The sequence below is a fragment of the Panthera pardus genome, unplaced genomic scaffold (assembly GCF_024362965.1).
Source record: "Panthera pardus isolate Hobbes unplaced genomic scaffold, ASM2436296v1 HiC_scaffold_3, whole genome shotgun sequence".
Lineage (NCBI taxonomy): Eukaryota > Metazoa > Chordata > Mammalia > Carnivora > Felidae > Panthera > Panthera pardus.
This window is the reverse complement of record NW_026526876.1, coordinates 7,799,085-7,816,379: the sequence shown is the minus strand read 5'-3', so window position 1 is coordinate 7,816,379 and position 17,295 is coordinate 7,799,085. Positions and strand designations below refer to the sequence as shown.

At 55.4% G+C, this 17,295-nt stretch overlaps 1 protein-coding gene and 1 long non-coding RNA gene across 2 annotated transcripts; one reads left to right on the top strand and one right to left on the bottom strand.

Moving 5' to 3' along the window:
* Nucleotides 1–3,183: 3,183 nt before the first annotated feature.
* Nucleotides 3,184–5,229, top strand: LOC128774243 (uncharacterized). The gene is made up of 2 exons (XR_008418760.1): nt 3,184–4,285; nt 4,331–5,229. It is a non-coding gene; the product is annotated as an uncharacterized LOC128774243 (long non-coding RNA).
* Nucleotides 4,329–12,806, bottom strand: TMEM238L (transmembrane protein 238 like). Its single transcript, XM_053892872.1, has 2 exons — nt 12,284–12,806; nt 4,329–5,711 (listed from the first exon to the last, which is right to left on the bottom strand). The coding sequence occupies exon 1, from the start codon at nt 12,650–12,652 to the stop codon at nt 12,413–12,415; it is 240 nt and encodes a 79-aa protein (XP_053748847.1). The 5' UTR covers nt 12,653–12,806; the 3' UTR covers nt 4,329–5,711; nt 12,284–12,412.
* Nucleotides 12,807–17,295: the final 4,489 nt, after the last annotated feature.

Sequence of the window (17,295 nt, the reverse complement as noted above, 5' to 3'; positions counted from 1 at the left end):
TCCCAAGCAGGCTCTACACTGTCAGCACAGAGCCCAACGCGGGGCTCAAACTCCTGAACCATGAGATCATGACCTGAGCCGAAACCCAGAGTCAGATGCTCAACCCTACTGAGCCACCCAGGCGCCCCCCCGACCCCGACCCCCGCCTCTCTTCCTAAGCAATGGGAAACCTGAGTTTCTTGAAGACTGAAATGCAGACAAGACTGGAAGAAAAACCAGTCCAACTCCCTGGCCAGGAAAGGACACTAGTCACAGGCCACTGGGGACAGTATGGGCTGGCCAGCACGCAGAGTTCCCCACAGCTGATTGATAGAGCCACCTAGGGCTGGTGCAGCCCGGCAGGACGCCATGTGACGGTGGGTAAGGTTTGCTCTCTGGTGCCTGGGGAGATGTAGGAGACGGGGTCACCTGGAGGACAGCCTCCAGGCTCCCAGTTCAGCTTCAAAGATCTGTCCCCGTAGAAGATCTCAGGCTTGAGCACGCGTGCATCAGAATGCGCCGGAGAGCTTGGTCAATGTGGTTGCTGGGCCCACCCCACAGCCTCTCACTTTGTAGGTCTGGAACTGGAACCCCCTGGATGGGGGCAGGTGAACCCGGATGAGCTGGTAACACAACCAGGGCCGGAGACACTGCCCTTCCAAGGAGTTCCCGGGCGAGGCTGACGCTGCTGGTCCCAGGCAGCTGCAGAGACACAGTTCGGGCGGCCTAGACAAGGAGAGGCCCTGAGCAGGGGCCAGAATTCAGACTCCGGAGGGCTCTAGTCGGGGAGGTAGATGTGGTTGTGGGAACTTGGACCACAAGTCAGGGATTGGTCTGGGGCCCAGGAGGGCTGATCTGAAAGGTGGAGTCGTAACGAGAGGATATTGGGCCGAGGCTGTGTGTGCCGGGGTGGAGGGGGGAGTGCCCCTGGGAACAGACTCCAGAGGCCCACTGCCTACGTCACCTGGGGAGAGGCCTGCGGCCTGGGCTGGAAGGGAAGCTGGTGAAAAATGGCTATTTGGTGGCGGGGGCTGACATGGGAGCAGTCAGCTTGGAGAAGGAGGAGAAGCAAAGAAGCAAAGGCCGGAAGACGCTTGTCAACCGGAAGCAGAGGTGGGCCAAATGCACATCCAAGCGGTCAGCCTGTGAAGTATCATCTGTATGCACGTTCTTTCTTCACAGGCCGACTCGGGGAGTTTGGGGGCACCAAGCCCGGCAGTGTGGGGGCATTGCAGAGAAGTGGGGGGAGGCCGTGGCACCCTGTCCCTCATCTCCCCCTCCCTTCCCGGCAAGTCACCAACTTCAGATGCTAAAGGATCTCCCAGTAGGAGCCGTCTGCAGGATGCCAGAGGGCCTTGGGTGCCCGGTCCTTACACACAGACAGAGCACTTGGTCATACGGTGAAACCTCGGCATTCCCGGCACCGTTCGGTTTCCAGCATAAATGAGTGCAAACAGCTATTAACATCTACTGTCTCGCTAACACGTGTCTACAGGGAACTAACACAGCCCAAGTCTATGCCACATGCTTCTAGGTGCTGTGATGTGAATCCCCGTATCACAAACAGCCCTCCCCCTACCACCTGCCCCCAAAGTGCCTAATCTGTCTCACAATCCTTCTCTCACAAACAAAGAGAGATTGTTGAAGGATGAACAAAGGTGAGGACACCTACATTCAGTCTCTGTTACCACCCTGAGCTTGTCTGTCAGCCTCCCTTTCCCCTTAGGGTTGGTTTTTACCTAGAAGGCTCTTTGGTCCCTCATGCAAAGGTTTTTCCAGGCTGGCCTCAGCAGCGGCCGACTCAGGATCACTTTCCCCCTTTCGCCACGGCACCGTAACGTCACCGAGAAATGAGCTGACTCCCGGGAGCCTCAAGGCTACTGACCGTGGGTGGGCTGCAGAGCCTGGCTGGAGCCACCCTTCCCCAAGGATGCCCGTGCTCCCCTGAGTTTGCGGGTCCCTACAGTAAACTGTAGCACCAAGGCTGTGTGAACTGCTGACTTGCCTATTGGTGGCAGATTTGACTTTATTTATTTTTTATTGTTTTATTTAGAGAGAGAGAATATGAGCGGGGAGAGAGGGGCAGAGGGAGAGAATCTTAAACAGGCTCCACGCTCAGTGCGGAGCCCAACCCCAACGTGAGGCTCGATCCCCCGACCCTGGGATCATGACCTGAGCTGGAATCAAGAGTCGGACGCTCAACCAACGGAGCCACGCTGGGGCCCCAGACTTGACTTCAAATAGCTTTATAAATGACAGGTGCGAAGTTCCTGGAATCATCAGGGGTCTGAAATTTCCAGCTCTACAGTTGATTCCTACCAAGGAGCAGAGATGCTCTCCATGGTGTCTGCCCCTTCAAGAGGTTGTGGGATTCCCAGAAGGCCAAGAATGCCCAGTCACCTTTGATCCTTGAGTGTGTGATGCCATTATTTTTACCCTCTAATAGGCAAGGATCACCTAGAAGGTCACTCAGTCTGTCAGTGGCAGACTCCACTGAGAGTCTGGGTCACTGGAAAAGCCCAGCCGCCATCCAAGGAGGAGGGACTGCAGGGATGGTTCTGGAGAGCCCTTTGGGAGAACTTTCTGGGAGGACGAACCCAGCTCCATGCGGTCCCGCCCGTAGAAACTCGGCCCCTCCTGTTTCCCTCCTCCCTCTCTGGCCCGCCTTGCCTCGCCTCGCGTGACAGGCACTCATGCGCTCACGGCTCTGGCATGTGCAGTGACACGGAGCAGTGTGGACGCCCGGTCGGTCAGGAGAGTGTTCCTGGGCACGCAGCACAGCCACGTCGAGGCCCGAGGCACAGTGGCTCCTGAGCACGAGGGTGCCTCACCTCCTCTGGGGCGGCCCTGATTGCTTGTTGTGCCCGAGGCTCAGCAGGGCCCTGGAGAAGCCAGTCAGCAGTTTACGGAGGGGAAAGGGGCAGCCTGGGTAACCTGGGCATCTGGGCTTCTGGGCTCTGGGCTTCGGTTCTGCATCTGCTGCTTTGCAGCTGCCTGAACTTGGGAAAGTCATTTCACCCGCCGGCTTCAGTCTCTGCCCATCTCCAAAATAACGGTGCTGCTCAAGATCTTTGCTCTTCTTTTTCTCTTTTTAAAGATTATTTATTTATTTATTTATTTATTTATTTATTTATTTATTTTGGGTGAGAGCGAGAGAAAAAGTGCACGCGTGCACGAGCGGGGGAGGGGCAGAGAGAGGCGACAGAGAGAATCCCAAGCAGACTCCGTGAGGTTGGCACAGAGCCTGATTCGGGGCTTGAGCTCACGAACCGTGGGATCATGACCTGAGCCGAAACCAAAAGTCAGACGCTTAACCGACTAAGCCCCCCCCCCCCCCCCCCCCGGGTGCCCTGATCTTTGTGCTTCTGTGTGTCACGTGGACCAGCAGCCATGGCGTCACCCGGGAGCTTGTTAGAAATGCAGAGCCTTTGGCCTCTCCCCAGACCTCCTGAATCAGAATCTGCATTTACCAAGAGCCCCCGGAGATCCGCCAACATTTTAAGTGCCGGTCTCGTGCTCTCTGAGATTGGGCTCTGTTCTCGTGTTCTCTCATTCTGCACCCTAATGGGTCCCCGAGTATCATCCTGGCACACAATCAGTGGCGGACCAAGACTTGCCCCAGAGGGATTGCCCCCAGTTTCCACGTGCGTTGTCTAACTGTGCCCCTCTCCATTCTGGCTCTTCGTTAGGGATCCCGGACGGTTGATGCCCTCCCGCGTGGACCTCCCTTTTCTTCTGGGGGGCTAATTCCAGGGCCAGCAAGTAGCCAGCTGCACCCACGACAGCTGTTATCACAGATTTACTCCAAAAGCAGCGGTCAGACACCTCCCGTCCCGCAGAAACATGCCCTCTAATTTGGGAGACGGTCCAGGAGTTGAACCAACAGGCGCACTTAAATGGAGAACCGTCATGCACGCATTTAAATTGCCCAATAGCAGGTGCACAAAAACGAGGGCGGTGGGGGAAGGTCCCAGTACGGCGTGCAGGTCCCTGGAGTGGGCGTGATGTGGGAGGCCAGAACCCGCCGCTGTTCTGCCCATCTCAGTTCCTTCGGCCCCTCAGATTCTGAGAACGTGTGCTCCCCCTCTTTCAAGATTTGCCTGTCTCGAACAACGCAGATGAAAGCCAGCTGTTGCATTTGGCTCCAAGGGAAGGAAGGGAAACCCGTTCCGTTTCTAGGATAAAAAACCAAGGAAAGGAAGTGAACGGGGCCTCCAACACAGCGTCTTCCTAAGGAGCTGCTCAGGGTGATGTGGATCACGGGTGACTTTTCCTTCCGTGCTGACGTTAGAACCTCAGCAGTAACGTTAGTAAGTTAGTGAGGTTACGTTAGTAACCTCAGAGGTAAGAGGACGTGCTTCCTCGCTCGTGGGGAGTCAGGTTGGAAACACAAAGAAATGTCCACTCGGGAGAATCGGTAGGATTACATGTGCAGATGGTCAAGGAATCTTCTGGAGTAGGAGGGGAATCTTTTTTCTTAATGGCTTATCTGGAATGTTCCTTTCATGATGGCTTCCGAGCCCAGCCTCATTCTGAGAGGCTGGGTTGGTGTTCAAGCACAGAAGTTCCAGAAGATTCCATGGTGTCAGGACAACCCAGGCACTGTCTCCATCCACAGTGCTGTGCCCAACGTTGAATTCCAGGACTTGCACAGAAGCAGGTTAAACTTCTGAGCAGGGGATGCTGTAAAGCTATGGCGGTTGAGGAGGATTCTTGCGGGAGCATGCACGCCCCGAAATACGGCGCATCCTGTTAAAGCAGAAGGTCAAAGGTCAAACCGACTTCTATAGCTAGGTTCCCGCCTCATAGCACAGAACATCTGAGGCAGCTTCTAGGGAACACTCACACTTTTCGGGGTGAAATATAAATAAAAAGTACAAAATTAGACCAGGAGAAACATAAATTACATAGGCAGGCCGAGCCCTGGGGACAAGCGCACATCGGATGAGCCTCCGAGCCGGGCTGCGTTTGACTGGACGCAACTGACTTAAGATAAAAACAGAGTCCTGCTCTTAGCTAGGATCGAAAAACGGAGAACACGAGGACAGCACGGGCCTCGCTACCTTTGTCAGGGTATCGCCTGGAGGAGGCCTTCCGTTGACTGAAAGCTCAATGTGAGCCCCCCGGGCAGCCTGGCTGTGCAAATGGACGGGGCTGCCTTCATAGCAAACCGTGTGAGGCACAGAGGAGGGCGGCGTCCCTCACACATCGCACAGCATCAGCTACGCTTTGCTTTTGCAGCCAGCGTGTTAGAATATGCCCCTTGGGCCACCCTGCACCGTCCTGAGATGGGTGAGGCGGAGCCCTTCAGGGGCTCACACGGCCCGTCCAGACAGCCGGGGAGGGGAAGCAGCAGCCACACGGCCTGATGTGTGCTTGCGGGAGGCCCCGTCTGGACTCCTGTGCTCACTTCTGGCTGTTAGTCCTTAACGGGACCTTGACGAGAGTTGGCCTCTGAACCCCACAGCAAGGTCGCTCCCATCAGATCCCCAGTTTGAGAACTTGAAGGCTTCTGGGGCCATCCCCGAACGGCTGGGGGGCCAGCCGTGGCGCAGGGGTGCCGGACTCTTGGTGGAGACTGGAACCTTCCGGAAGCCTGACATCCATGCCACTCGCGGGCGTCCTGGTGGGTGCTTTGCAAGCCTCTGGTTCCTCCCAGATACTTAGTAGAGGGCATGCGGCCAAGAGAAGACATCTTCCCGGGGCTCTGATGCTACTCTGTCAGACAGCACCTGTGTTGAATAAATGAAGGAAGCTGTCAGCCAGAGACTTGACTATGTCATTTCAAACCCGTGTGTGGTTCTGAGAGTCAGCAGGACTCAGGTTTGGATTCTAGCGCTGCCCCTGCATAGCGCCCCTTCCGCGGGCTAGTTGTGAACCACTGTGGGGCTCCGTCTCCCCAACCCGTAAAATGGGTGTTTGAGCCCCTAACTGAGCTGTGAGCATCGGCTGAGGTCCTGGAAATAAGAAATCGGTCAGTAAACACCGAGGCACTCATCGAGTCTGAGCTCCCTCTCCCCACCCCCTTCCCTGCACCCGAAGCTAACGGAGTCGTTCCCCGGGCTCTGGATTCCACCCCACCTTGGACGTGGCCAGACATCTGTCTATCTTCGGCTGTGACTCCAGTGTCCTCTCCCCCTCTCTCCTGGCTCCTCCTCTCTCCTGACCCTCCTGTTCAATGTTCTCAACCCCCTCCTCTGAAAAAAAAAAAAAAATCCTACTGCAAGATCAGCGTGGCCAGCAGAGCCTGATTCCTGTCATTTCATCATCTCTAGATACGACTGAGGATTGGGATGAATCTGTGCTGGTCCCTTTGTGCATCCCAGCGGCCACTCTGTGCACAGCGCTGGTCCCATTCTGTCCCCACCATCTAAGGACAAAGGCTCACGGCCCAGTGCAGTCAACTTTCCTCAGGCCACTACAGCCTTGTTGACGGCTCTGAGGCCTTCGACGGTCAGTCCCCCATCTTGACACCATGCCCTCCGTCATCCTCTTTGTCACCTGCAGGGTGTCGCTCCCTTATTACCGCCGGGGACCTCTCCGTGGGCTTCCCAACCTGCCTGCCCTCCCCCCACTCCCCAAAAGCAAGCCCGGCTCAAGGTTCTGGCTTTGGCTCCCGTGGGAAGTAACGACGGCCAGGCCAGAGGCCAGCAGACTACGCGGTAAGAGGCCAGATAGAAGATATCGGAGGCATCACGGGGCCATACGGTCTTTGCTGCGATCACGGAGCTCTGGCGTTACCGCATAAAGCACCTTAGACAGTGCACACGTGAGTGAGTGGCTGCGTCACAGTAAAACGCGACGTACAAAACGGGAGAAGGGCCAGATTTGGCCCCCCGGGCCAGACGTGGCCATCCCCGGGCCTGGTGCAGAGGTTGTGGACCTTACGGGCGGGTTCGCTTGGTTTCACAGCCTGGCACCACCCCTCGTTAGTTCCATTATGTCAGACACGGTAACTTCCGAATGGGATCTTGTGCAGAGAAACAGGGTTCCCCCTCCTCCTCCCTTCCTTCTATTCCCCGCTCCCCCACACCGTTTTCTTCCCCTCTCTGTCTACCTCCTCACCCTGTACAATCTCATCCACACTCGGGTCTCCAACCCCTCACTCCGTCCTCCTGCCCCGATCTTCCTTCTGACTCTAAAATCTGCACGTTCCACGCCAACTGGGCCGTTCTCATCCCGTGTACCATTTGCATCTCAGGCTCCTCCCGTGCGAAGGAAGACGCATCCTCGGAAGCAAACCTGTGCCCTCCCCTGACCTCCGTCCTCACAGGCATGGCAGGGCTCTCCGAAAGCTTTGATGTCGCAGGACACTAGGACAGGCCGTCCGCTGGGTCTGTCTGGTCCCACTCATGCTGTCTGTGTCTCCTTTGCTTTCCGTGGCCCTAACCTCCTGCCCGCGTCTTGCTACCTGCCCGCCGAGCTTCCTGAGCGGTCTCCCTGCCCCCGCACCTCTCTCCCACCTGCCTGCACCTGCTATCACTGAACAGAGCCCGGCCACGTCCCTCTCCAGTCCCTGAAGTCAGCGAAGCCTCCTCCTTGCTTTCCAGGTGTTGGAATCCTCATCTTGCCCCTGACGTCCTCCAATGAACACCCCTGACCCACTCACATGTGCTTGCTCGCTCTTTCCGGAATATTCTTTCATTTTCTTTTTTCCTTTCTGCAGTCCTTCCCTGTGGCTCTCCCCAAGAGCCTTCTCTGCCTGTCACATTCTCTCCTGCTCCTCGGGACCCAGGCCAGATGTCCAAAGTCACACACAGACCCCTGCCCCACCACAACCAAAGGATCTCCTCACCTGGGTGCGCAGGGCCCACGCACCCGACCGAGCTTATCTCGCGGCGTGCATTTTCCGTGTGCTTTTGTGACGCCCTGTGTACTTACTTTATCTCTCCCTCTAGATTAAACATTCCTCCAGGGATCAGAGAGATGTTTGGCCCTCCACGCAGCCCCAGCCCTGCGTGTGCAAATGGCACCGGTGTGCCGGGCCGGCTTGCCCACCTCTCCACCTGGCTCTACTCCCAGCTGACTTGGCAAGTCGACCCGCCTCTCTGTGGGTGGAAAGTTAGAAAAAGTTGACGGTGAAGGACAGGTTTCACTTTCCTGGGCTCGGAGCTGTGAGCCTTGCATGCTCTTGGGCTTTGATTGTTGCCAGTGTGTGTTTGTTTCTGGGGTGTGTGTAGCAGGTGTGAGGGAGAGTGTGTGTGTGTGTGTGTGTGTGTGTGTGTGTGTGTGTGTGTGTTTGGGGGTGGTGTAGTCATGCACCCTCCTGGAAAAGGACAAGAATCCTCACCTGACTTTGCCTGGGGGCTTATCTCTATCTACAAGAAATGCCCAGCAAGTGAAATGCGGAGCAGGCAAATCTCAGGAGAATATGGCGACTGAGTGATAAAATCAAATGGCAGGTTGTCTCCCTTGACACACAGTTGAGCTATAAAAACAAGACACTCGTTCTGAAACTCCTGTGGGGGTGGAGGGGAGGGTTGACCTTTGAGGTTTAGTGGCCCAGGTTGCCCTCTGGTCTCCGGAGAACCACGGAAGCCACAGGCTCAGGGCTCGAGGGACAGCCAAGCCTGTCCTGTCCTGCCCTGAGTTCCATACCAGACCTCACGCCAGGGGTGGGACCCGCTTATCTCGGGAGGCGGCGGGCGGGGGGAGTGTCCAAGGACAAGCTTGGAATGGCACATTCGGGTTCTGAATTAAAGGGGTCCGTGCTCTTTCCTTTCACTCCATTCTCAGAATTGGAGAACTGCCCATCAATCATGAATATGGTTGGAGATTGTGCCCGGGCCAAAGGTCACAGAATGTAAGGGGATTGGGATGAGTCATTTTCTGAAATACGTTTTAGTTGGGGCATCCGGGTGGCTCACTTGATTGGGCGTCCTGCTTCAGCTCAGGTCATGATCTCATGGTTCTTGGGTTTGAGCTCCGCATTGGGCTTTGTGCTGACAGCTCAGAGCCTGGAGCCTGCCTGGATTCTCTGTCTCCCTCTCTCTCTGTCCCTCTCCTACTCATGCTCTCTCTCTCTCTCTCTCTCTCTCTCTCTCTCAAAAGTAAATATACATTAAAATTTTTTTTTAAAAAGAAGAAGTACGTTTTAGCATCAGAACCCGTGTTCACAGGAAGCCTTCCGTGAAAGTTCAGTAGACAAAACTGTGGAAACCCCACTATTCTAGAGGTATGTGTGTGGCAGGTAGGGCTGCATGAGTCCTGCCTGCTTGCTGTCCACCCACTCCAGCCCCTGAGGGGGCTACTCGGACCCCCGTTCAAACCTGCCATGGGTCCCAAATCTCCTACTCTAAAGGGAAGTAATGGGATGTGCCCAAAGTCATGGGGCGGGGGGTAGCTCCATAAGCGAGCAGCCTCCCTGAGCAGCCCTAGCCCACACTGACTGGTCACTCTGGGCCAGCCCTAGGCATTGCAGGGGATGGAGGGACCAAGGGACACTGGCTTTGAGGGTCCCACAGAACATGGCAGTTTGGGAACTGAAAAGAAGACATTTGCATGACTGTTTAGTGGAAAGTACAGTGGTTCTCAAGCATTTAAGTCCCTTTGAGCCTGGACGAAAGTCTCGTGTTCTGGGACAGCTTTCTCACGTAACTACTGAAAAAACTTTAATGCCATACACCGTCTTAAGAATTGATCATAACACAGGTGCTCGGGTGGCTCAGTTGGGTAAGTGTCCGACTTTGGCTCAGGTCATGAGCTCACGGTTCGTGAGTTCGAGCCCCACGTAGGGCTCTGTGCTGACAGCTCAGAACCTGGAGCCTGCTTCGGATTCTCTGTTTCCCTCTCTCTCTCTGCCCTTCCCCTGCTTATGCTCTCTTTCTCTCTTTCAAAAATAAACACTAAAAAAATTAAAAAAAAAAAAGAATTGATCGTAACACCTCAAGTATGTCTATCTCGGAGGAAGGTCTTACCCCTCTGCCATGCATCGGCCGCCAGTGTCGTGACGGAATGTCCGTTGCTGCCTTTAATCGTCACTCCTGGAGTGCCGTCCACACATTAGTCCGCTTAACCTATGCGACATCGTCATGAGGCAGGGCTAATCTTACCATCCTCTCTGAAGCTGGGGCTGCTGTCCTTAACATCATCTACATTTTACAGATTTGGAAAGTAGGGCATGGGGGCGTGATGTGGCTCGCACCGGGTCACAAACAAAGCTGGTAAGGAATGGAACTGGATTCAAACCACACGGCCTGGGTCTTGGCCCATGCTCTTCATCATTGGTCCGTTGGACTTCTTTCTATTCAATGCGGAAAGGATGTAAAGGGCAAGGAGCCTCACACTAGGGACCCCTTGTGGTTTGGGTAAGTGATTTCGCTCCCCAGATGAGCTTGAACTGGTGACCATCATCCTCACCATCACCATCACAACATCATCATCCATGCCATGGCCAGGGTAGTCTTTTGGAAACATAGATCCAATTATGTCAAGCTCCCACCCCTGCTCACATCTCCTTAATAACTTCTTATTCTTCTTAAGATAATGATCAAAGTCCTTAGGATGGCCTTCAAGGCTTTGCCTGACCCGGCCTCTGCCTACTGCAGGCAGGACCCTAACCTCCTCCTGCACTTGCCTCCTCTGCCCTTCAGTCTCCCTGCTGTCTTTTTATTTCCTGGTACCCCAGGACCTTTGCTCAAGCCATTACCTCTTCCTGAGAGACTCCACTTTCTGGGTCAGCGTCTCTGTTGACCATTCCCGTGAAGTGATACTCCTTCTCTTCCCAGTCTTCACCTGACTCTGTTATCGTACCTGCATTAGTGGGACTATTTGCTTACTATCTACGTCTCCCTCGATGGGAAACTCCTCGAGGGTAGAGACCTTGTGTATCTTACCCTTCAGGGCATCCCCAGTGCCTTGCACGGGGCCCGGCGTGTCTTTGGGAATGAGCAAACACATTAGGGGTTCCTTCTTGCTTCGAAGTTCCATGATGCAAAGTGTAAACTAACCCCTTCACTGCCAGTTTGAGGTACCCCAGCTCCTCTCAGTACCCCCAGCTCTCAGTTGGGAGCCTGGATCAGTTTGCTTACCCTCTCCTATGCGTTTAGTAAGGGCATAGGACATTTGTAAAAACCACATTGCGTGCAAAAAGCCTTCTTCTGCCTTACCTCTTTTTGGCCATTGCAACCACAAGGGCAGGTCATGGTGTCCTCATTTTACAGATGAGGCTACTACCCATTGCAGCCTGTCCACTGTCACCCAGTGATTGAGCGGTGGCACTCAGAGCAGGACCCAGGCACTCGGACTTCCCATCTCTTTTCCTTCCTTTCATCTGCCAGGACCAGGTTTAGGCTACCCTCCCCAAAACCTCTTCAAACGGCTGCTCTGGTCTCTTGGTTCCAAAGGTCAGATGGAATCCCCCAGAAGAGGCAGGATTATCATTTCCTCCTTCCAACCCAGCAATGACCTTTATCCTTACACCCAGTGCTAGAAGGGAGTGCCCGGCTGTGCCAGTTTCCTGGCCACCGGGGGCGGGGAGATGATGATTGTTATCCCAACCAGGGCTCCCCTTCCAGTCCCCTGGGGGAGAGCTGCCCGTAATTCAGGGTCACGGGGGCCAGACCGGCTCTATCCTTGGTGCTTCACGTCCCTGTGAAACATCTTTAACGATGATCTGCCTCCTTGGTCACATGCGGTCAACCAAGCAGCTGGCCCAGCTGGAAAGTGCAGCTCGGTGGGTGAAATGGTCCGCCATGGTCTCCTGAGCACTGAGGCTCCCAGGCCAGCCGTGGCCGGGTGGGGGTGGGAGTGAAGGGTGGGGGTGGCCGCATGGGAGTGTGTCGGGGGGGGGCGCTGCTGAGAGAGGAGGCAGGTGCCCCGAGGGAGGATGTGGAGGCAGGTCCTCCCCACTGTGGTGTGTGTTCCACCTGCAGGTACAGGCAGGAAGGGAGGGAGAAGGGCCATTCTGGGTGGTTCTCCGCCACCGCTCCATCCGTGCTAGGACACACACGGCCACTGGAGAGCTTTCCATTCTCTCCCAGTGCTAATCCCCCTCCCCACCCTGCAGCCGGCTGGACTTCCAACAGAGAATCAAGATGGGCTCTCCTCTCCAAAGTTCTGAGCTGACAGAATAACTTCCTGTTCTGCATGGCGGGACCACTCTTGGCGTCTCAGAAATGGAGGGGGCCGTGGAGACCCTCTTTGTGGTCTCCATAAGGACAACGGGCCCCGGAGGGGGAGAGGACAGCCTGTGGCCACCATAGGTGCCCACCCAGGTGGGCAGAGCCCCCAGCCGGGGTGCAGGCTTCCAGTTCCTTCTCAGCCTCTCCAGCCACCCCGCCAGGCGGGCCTCGTGTGCACTCACCTGCTCCCCCGTGGGGCGTTCTGGGTGGGAGTGGAAACACGCCCCTACCCCTCCGGCCGCGCAGCAGCCCCAGGTTCACGGCCAGCTGCCTGTGGAGCCTGCGGCCCTCCTCCTGTGCCCACGGCCAAACTACAAGTCCAGCTTCTCAAGAGGTACCTCGATGTTGAGGGAATACCAGGTGATCCAGAAGAGCAGGCTGAACACCAGGATCAGGGCCCCCGTGTAGACCAAGAAGTCCCAGTAATCGAGGGAGGCGAAGACGCCCAGCAGCAGAAGGACCAGGCCCACGGCGTCGAGCAGCAGGGCCAGCGCCAGGAAGAGCACACAGCGCCCCAGGTTGCATTTTCCCCAGCGCCTCCCCAGGAGCATTGCCCTGCAGCAGCGGGAGAAACCCGGCTGCACCCCTGGGGCTGATTTGCATGGGAGGGTGGCGGTTCTGCCTCCTGCCGCCCGCACCGGCCGGCCGCTGGGTGTGAGCGAACGAGGGAGACGTCAGGCTGTCTGGAGCCACAAGGAAGTACACGCGGAGCCAGCTTTATGAGCACGGCAGCCAGTGGGGCAGGCTATTCCTTAACTGCTTCGTGACTCAGGAGCGGTCTGGACCAAAACACACTGACATCAGTGCTAATGGGACTGGTCAGCGCTGGGTTACGTGGCCGGGGAGGGGTCAGGTGCCCCGGGAGGGATTTTCGGTGTCCGAGAGGGGGGCTGTCCCGTGCCTCGTCCCGTGCCTCTCGAGTTCTTGGCAAGTCCTGGCAGGTTTCTGAGCCCTGTGCTGGTGGTGGGGTTTCGTTCCCCTCACCCGTCCGCCCTCCTCTTCCTGGTGCAGAGGGAGGTTTTAAGTAAAAGACGTGGAAGAGACTCTGTTGACATACATAGAGTTTGAAATGGTGCGGTAAGAATCCGTCAGTTCTAGGGACCAAATAGGGACCCAGAGAAGGTGGATGTGCCTCGTGGATGGTCTCCATTCTGAAGACCTGGGGACCTGGGAGGACAGACGGATGGGGCAGAGTGGGCGGGGCAGGGGGACCTCTGGCCTCTGGCTGTGGTCCATCGGGCGTGAACCAAAAGGCGACAGAAGTCGAGAAATATCTGTTGGTTCTCTGCGTCTTTTCCAGACTGACTGACTCGACATTTGCCTTATGTCCCACAGACACTGCTCGCTCACATCCCCGAGGGGTTATGTTGCCATGTCACTGGCTGCTCACAGGGTGTGCGGCCTCCCCTCTGTCCCTGGTTCACTGCGGGGCCTTGGCCTATACACCAGACATCTCTGGGACTCGGTTTCCCCCAGGCATACTGGAAGAAATAATTTCCACTCTTTCTCCTGCCTTCTCTGGTTGAGGAGAATGAATAGACAGCTCTGACTTTGTTCCCTAGTGTGAAATAGGCCAGGAGGAGTGAGAAACTTCCAGAAAAAAGGTCCTGGGCAGGGGGAGGAGAATTAGCGTGTTACAGATTTTAGGATCCAAAGCTCCAGGAGACTTGACTCAGGCCAAGTAGCTGATCTGGAGCATCTCCAAGTGAGAAGTAGCTGAGGCTACTCCCCCCCCGGTGTCTGTCTCCTTTTCTGGATATATGCTCAGAGGCAGTTAGGTATCCACACAGGAGCACCTCCAGTGCTGGAGAGGCTGACAGCCCTCCCATCTGCTGCCTCCAGCTCCGACCCGGAAAGTGTCTCGGGAAGAACGGTGGGCAATGCCCTGTGGGGGCCAGGCCAAGAGTCTGTGCCGTGGAACCCCGGGTACATGTGTGCAGGTCTGGCTGTCCGCAGGCTCCCGGGTGCCTTTGCAGAGGAGTCCCGTGAGCCTGCGAACGATTTTACCATGAAGACTTTTATGTGCCGGAGAGTCTCTTGAGTCCCGGGCCATCAGGTGGTTGGTCACTGTAATCCTGTCTGACTTCGGGTGACAGGTCAGAGAGAAGCGGGTGACCACTCTGCCACTCAGCCCCAGCTCAGCACCCCAGGTCTTCTCACCATGTTTATTTCTACTGTTTTCGCACGCCTGCACACACACACACACACGCACGCACACACACACACACACACACTTCCAGTGGAACAGATTCTGACACATTCCCCAGCAAAAGGAACAAAATCGAATCAAAACCACTCGCAATTTCGTGTCCAGAGCTAACCAGCACACGTCACTTAGCATTTATCCTCCAGAACCGTAAACACCCCTCTTCCGTCTTAGGGAAAGGGGCCGCGTTGTGCACCCTGTCCTGCGGCCAACACGTGGCCGTTCTTCCGCGGGGCTAAACGGGGGGGCGGGGGGCCCGAGGGACCACCCAGGTGGTGAGAGCCCTGGGCACCGCCCACCTCCGCGTCTCTGCTCCGCCCATGTGCCAGGCCCTCTAGATGTTTACACAGCTGGGACAGACAGGGATGGCTGGTGGAAAGCCAGGTGACAAGGGAGCCCTCTGAGTGGGGCCGCTCAAAGAGGAGATGGGACTAGCAGGGGGAAGGAGGGCGTGGCTGGCCCTGGGGACACTGAGAGTGCCAGGCACAGCCCAGAGCAGGGGCGGGTCACCAGCAGGAACGTTCACTTGACTTGATTGACATAGCCCTGTCTGCGGTGCTCGCTTTTAACAGAGCTTCCCGGCCCTGTTCCCTCATCAGGTGTAGTGGCCACTGTAGGAAATAGCTGTGTGAGGTCCCTGGGTGGCCCAGAACGCCAACGTGGGGGCTTCAACCACAGAAACTTCTAGAGGAGGGAAGTCTGAGCTCTGGGCGTCAGCAGGGTGGGTTCCCTCTAAGGGCTGTGAGGGAGAACCTGTTCCCTGCCCCTCTCCTTGCTTCTGGGGGTTTCCTGGCAGCGTTGGGCTTTCCTTGACTTACAGGTGCATCACCGTCCTATGCGAGCATCATTCTCTTTGTGTGCCTGTCTCTGTGTCCAAATTTCCCCTTTTTATAAGGATACCAGTTATGTTGGATGAGGGGTCTACTCTACTGTCGTTTGACCCCATCTTTTTTTTCTTTTTAAGTTTATTTATTTTGAGAGAGAGGCAAAGAGACATGGAGAGAGAATCCCCAGCAGGCTCTGCACTGTCAGCGCGAAGTCTGACGCGGGGCTCGATCCCGCGAACCGTGAGATCATGACCCGAGCCAAAGTCGGACGCGTAACCGACGGAGCCCCCCCAGGCGCCTCTGAGACTGATACACACAGCGTGAAGAGTTAGGAGACAACGCAAGGAGACAAACGGACATCTGTGTGCCTTCCGAAGCACGAACACAGTGTGTGGGGCACATCCACGGGCCCCGCTCCTGGCCTGCGGCTTCTAGATTTGGTCCCTGATGCCCCCTCGGCCCCCTCTCTTCTGAGACTTCTCGGGCTGCGGGGTCTGTCGCTGCCTCTGTGGCTCAGAGAGGTTCGTCCTCTCCAAGGACAGATCTGCCTCCTCTTGGCAACTGACACCTTGTCGCTCCCGTGGAAAGTCATCACGATCTGTCCTCTCCCTGTGATGTCACCAGGATGACAGCGCTTGCGTGACCTGAATGCTCAAGGGCAGGCTGAGAACCGAGGGACCAGGGACAGGCCAGCCTGGCAGGCTCAGCTGACACAGAGTCAGTTCCCGGGGCATGACAATCTGAATGACCGAGGCGCAGTCACCACCCGAGTGTCAGGGCTCAGATGTTGGGCGGGCATAGCCACGCCAGCCTGTGCCACTCACGAGCTGTGTGACCTGGGCAAGTCACGTGCCCTCTCTGTGCCTCAGTCTCCTTATTGTAAAATGATCCCTTGTCCCACAGGGTTACTGGAAAGATTACGTGAGTTCACAGGTGTAAAGTGTGCTTAGAACCTGCACATGGTGACGTTGACAAGTGTTACCGTTGTGGTTGTCAGGACATCTTTGCCTTCCTTCTGCCACGATGGCGCTTCTGTAGGGAAAACCCCAGGTTGGAATTGACCCACACTGACTGTCCTGCCCTAGCATTTCTCCCCTCGATCGAGCTTGGCTTCCCCTGTTCTCCTGACTCTCCTGTTACCCAGTGGGTCCAGTTAGGACACCCTGAGCCCTCTCTCCATCCTTACGGCCACAGATGCGACCTTGATGGGGACCCCTTATTCTCATGAAATGCTCTTCCGGTCCCCAGTCTCTTTATCTGCCCCATTCTCACATCTGTCCACATTGCCCACTGGCCTAATCCGGCATTTCTCAAGCCCTTGGCATCCACGTGCTACGCCCAGGATTTGGCCACAGCTGCGGTCTGCTTCTGTCATTTGTTATAGAAAATCATATTAATGTGTTAATGTGTCATTACAAGGATTTGTTAATTTTACTGTATCTTGTTAATGATTTTCTTAAAATGGTTCTTTTTTTTTTTTAACTTCAATGAATTATTGTCACCATCAGTGGAAAACTTACTTGGAATAGACAGCAACTATTTTAGAATATACACACTGAAAACAAAACACTGTAATTAAACTAGACCAGAGGTCCTCAAACTTTTTCTGTAATGGGCCAGATTATTAAACATTTTAGACTTTGTGGGCCGTAAGGTCTCTCTGTTAGAGCCACTCAGTTCTGCCATAGTAGCAGAAGAGCCATGGACAATATACGAATGAATGGTGTGGCTGTGTTCCGATAAAACTTTATTTATAAAACCAGGCGGTGGGCCAGACTCATCAACTCCTGAACTAGCCGCTGTTGCAAGCTGAAGGTGCTGAACCCAAGGCCTATACTTTCTTTGTCAAATAAAGGCCTGAAGTTCACATATTTCAGAGGGGATATTTGCGCCGTGTCACTGAGAGGTTTTGTCCTTGGAAATCCTATAAAGGACCGGATGAGAATTAAAATGGCTATGCCTTTTGAAGTGAACCTGTGTGCCAGCTAAATGTGTTTCATGTGCCCCTGGGGGTACGGGGCTAGAATTTGGAAAAGCATTGACACTGATCAGTCAGTCACCAATCAGTCTTTACAGGCTCTTGCTTTTTCTCAGGGTCAGCATTTTCAGAAATACGTTCGTGCTTACCTGAGGAGTGTCTGACAATTTTCACAGCTCTTCA

Excerpts from the sequence above, each read along its gene's own strand:
- TMEM238L (XM_053892872.1), bottom strand. The coding sequence starts at position 12,652 with ATGCTCCTGGGGAGGCGCTGGGGAAAATGCAACCTGGGGCGCTGTGTG.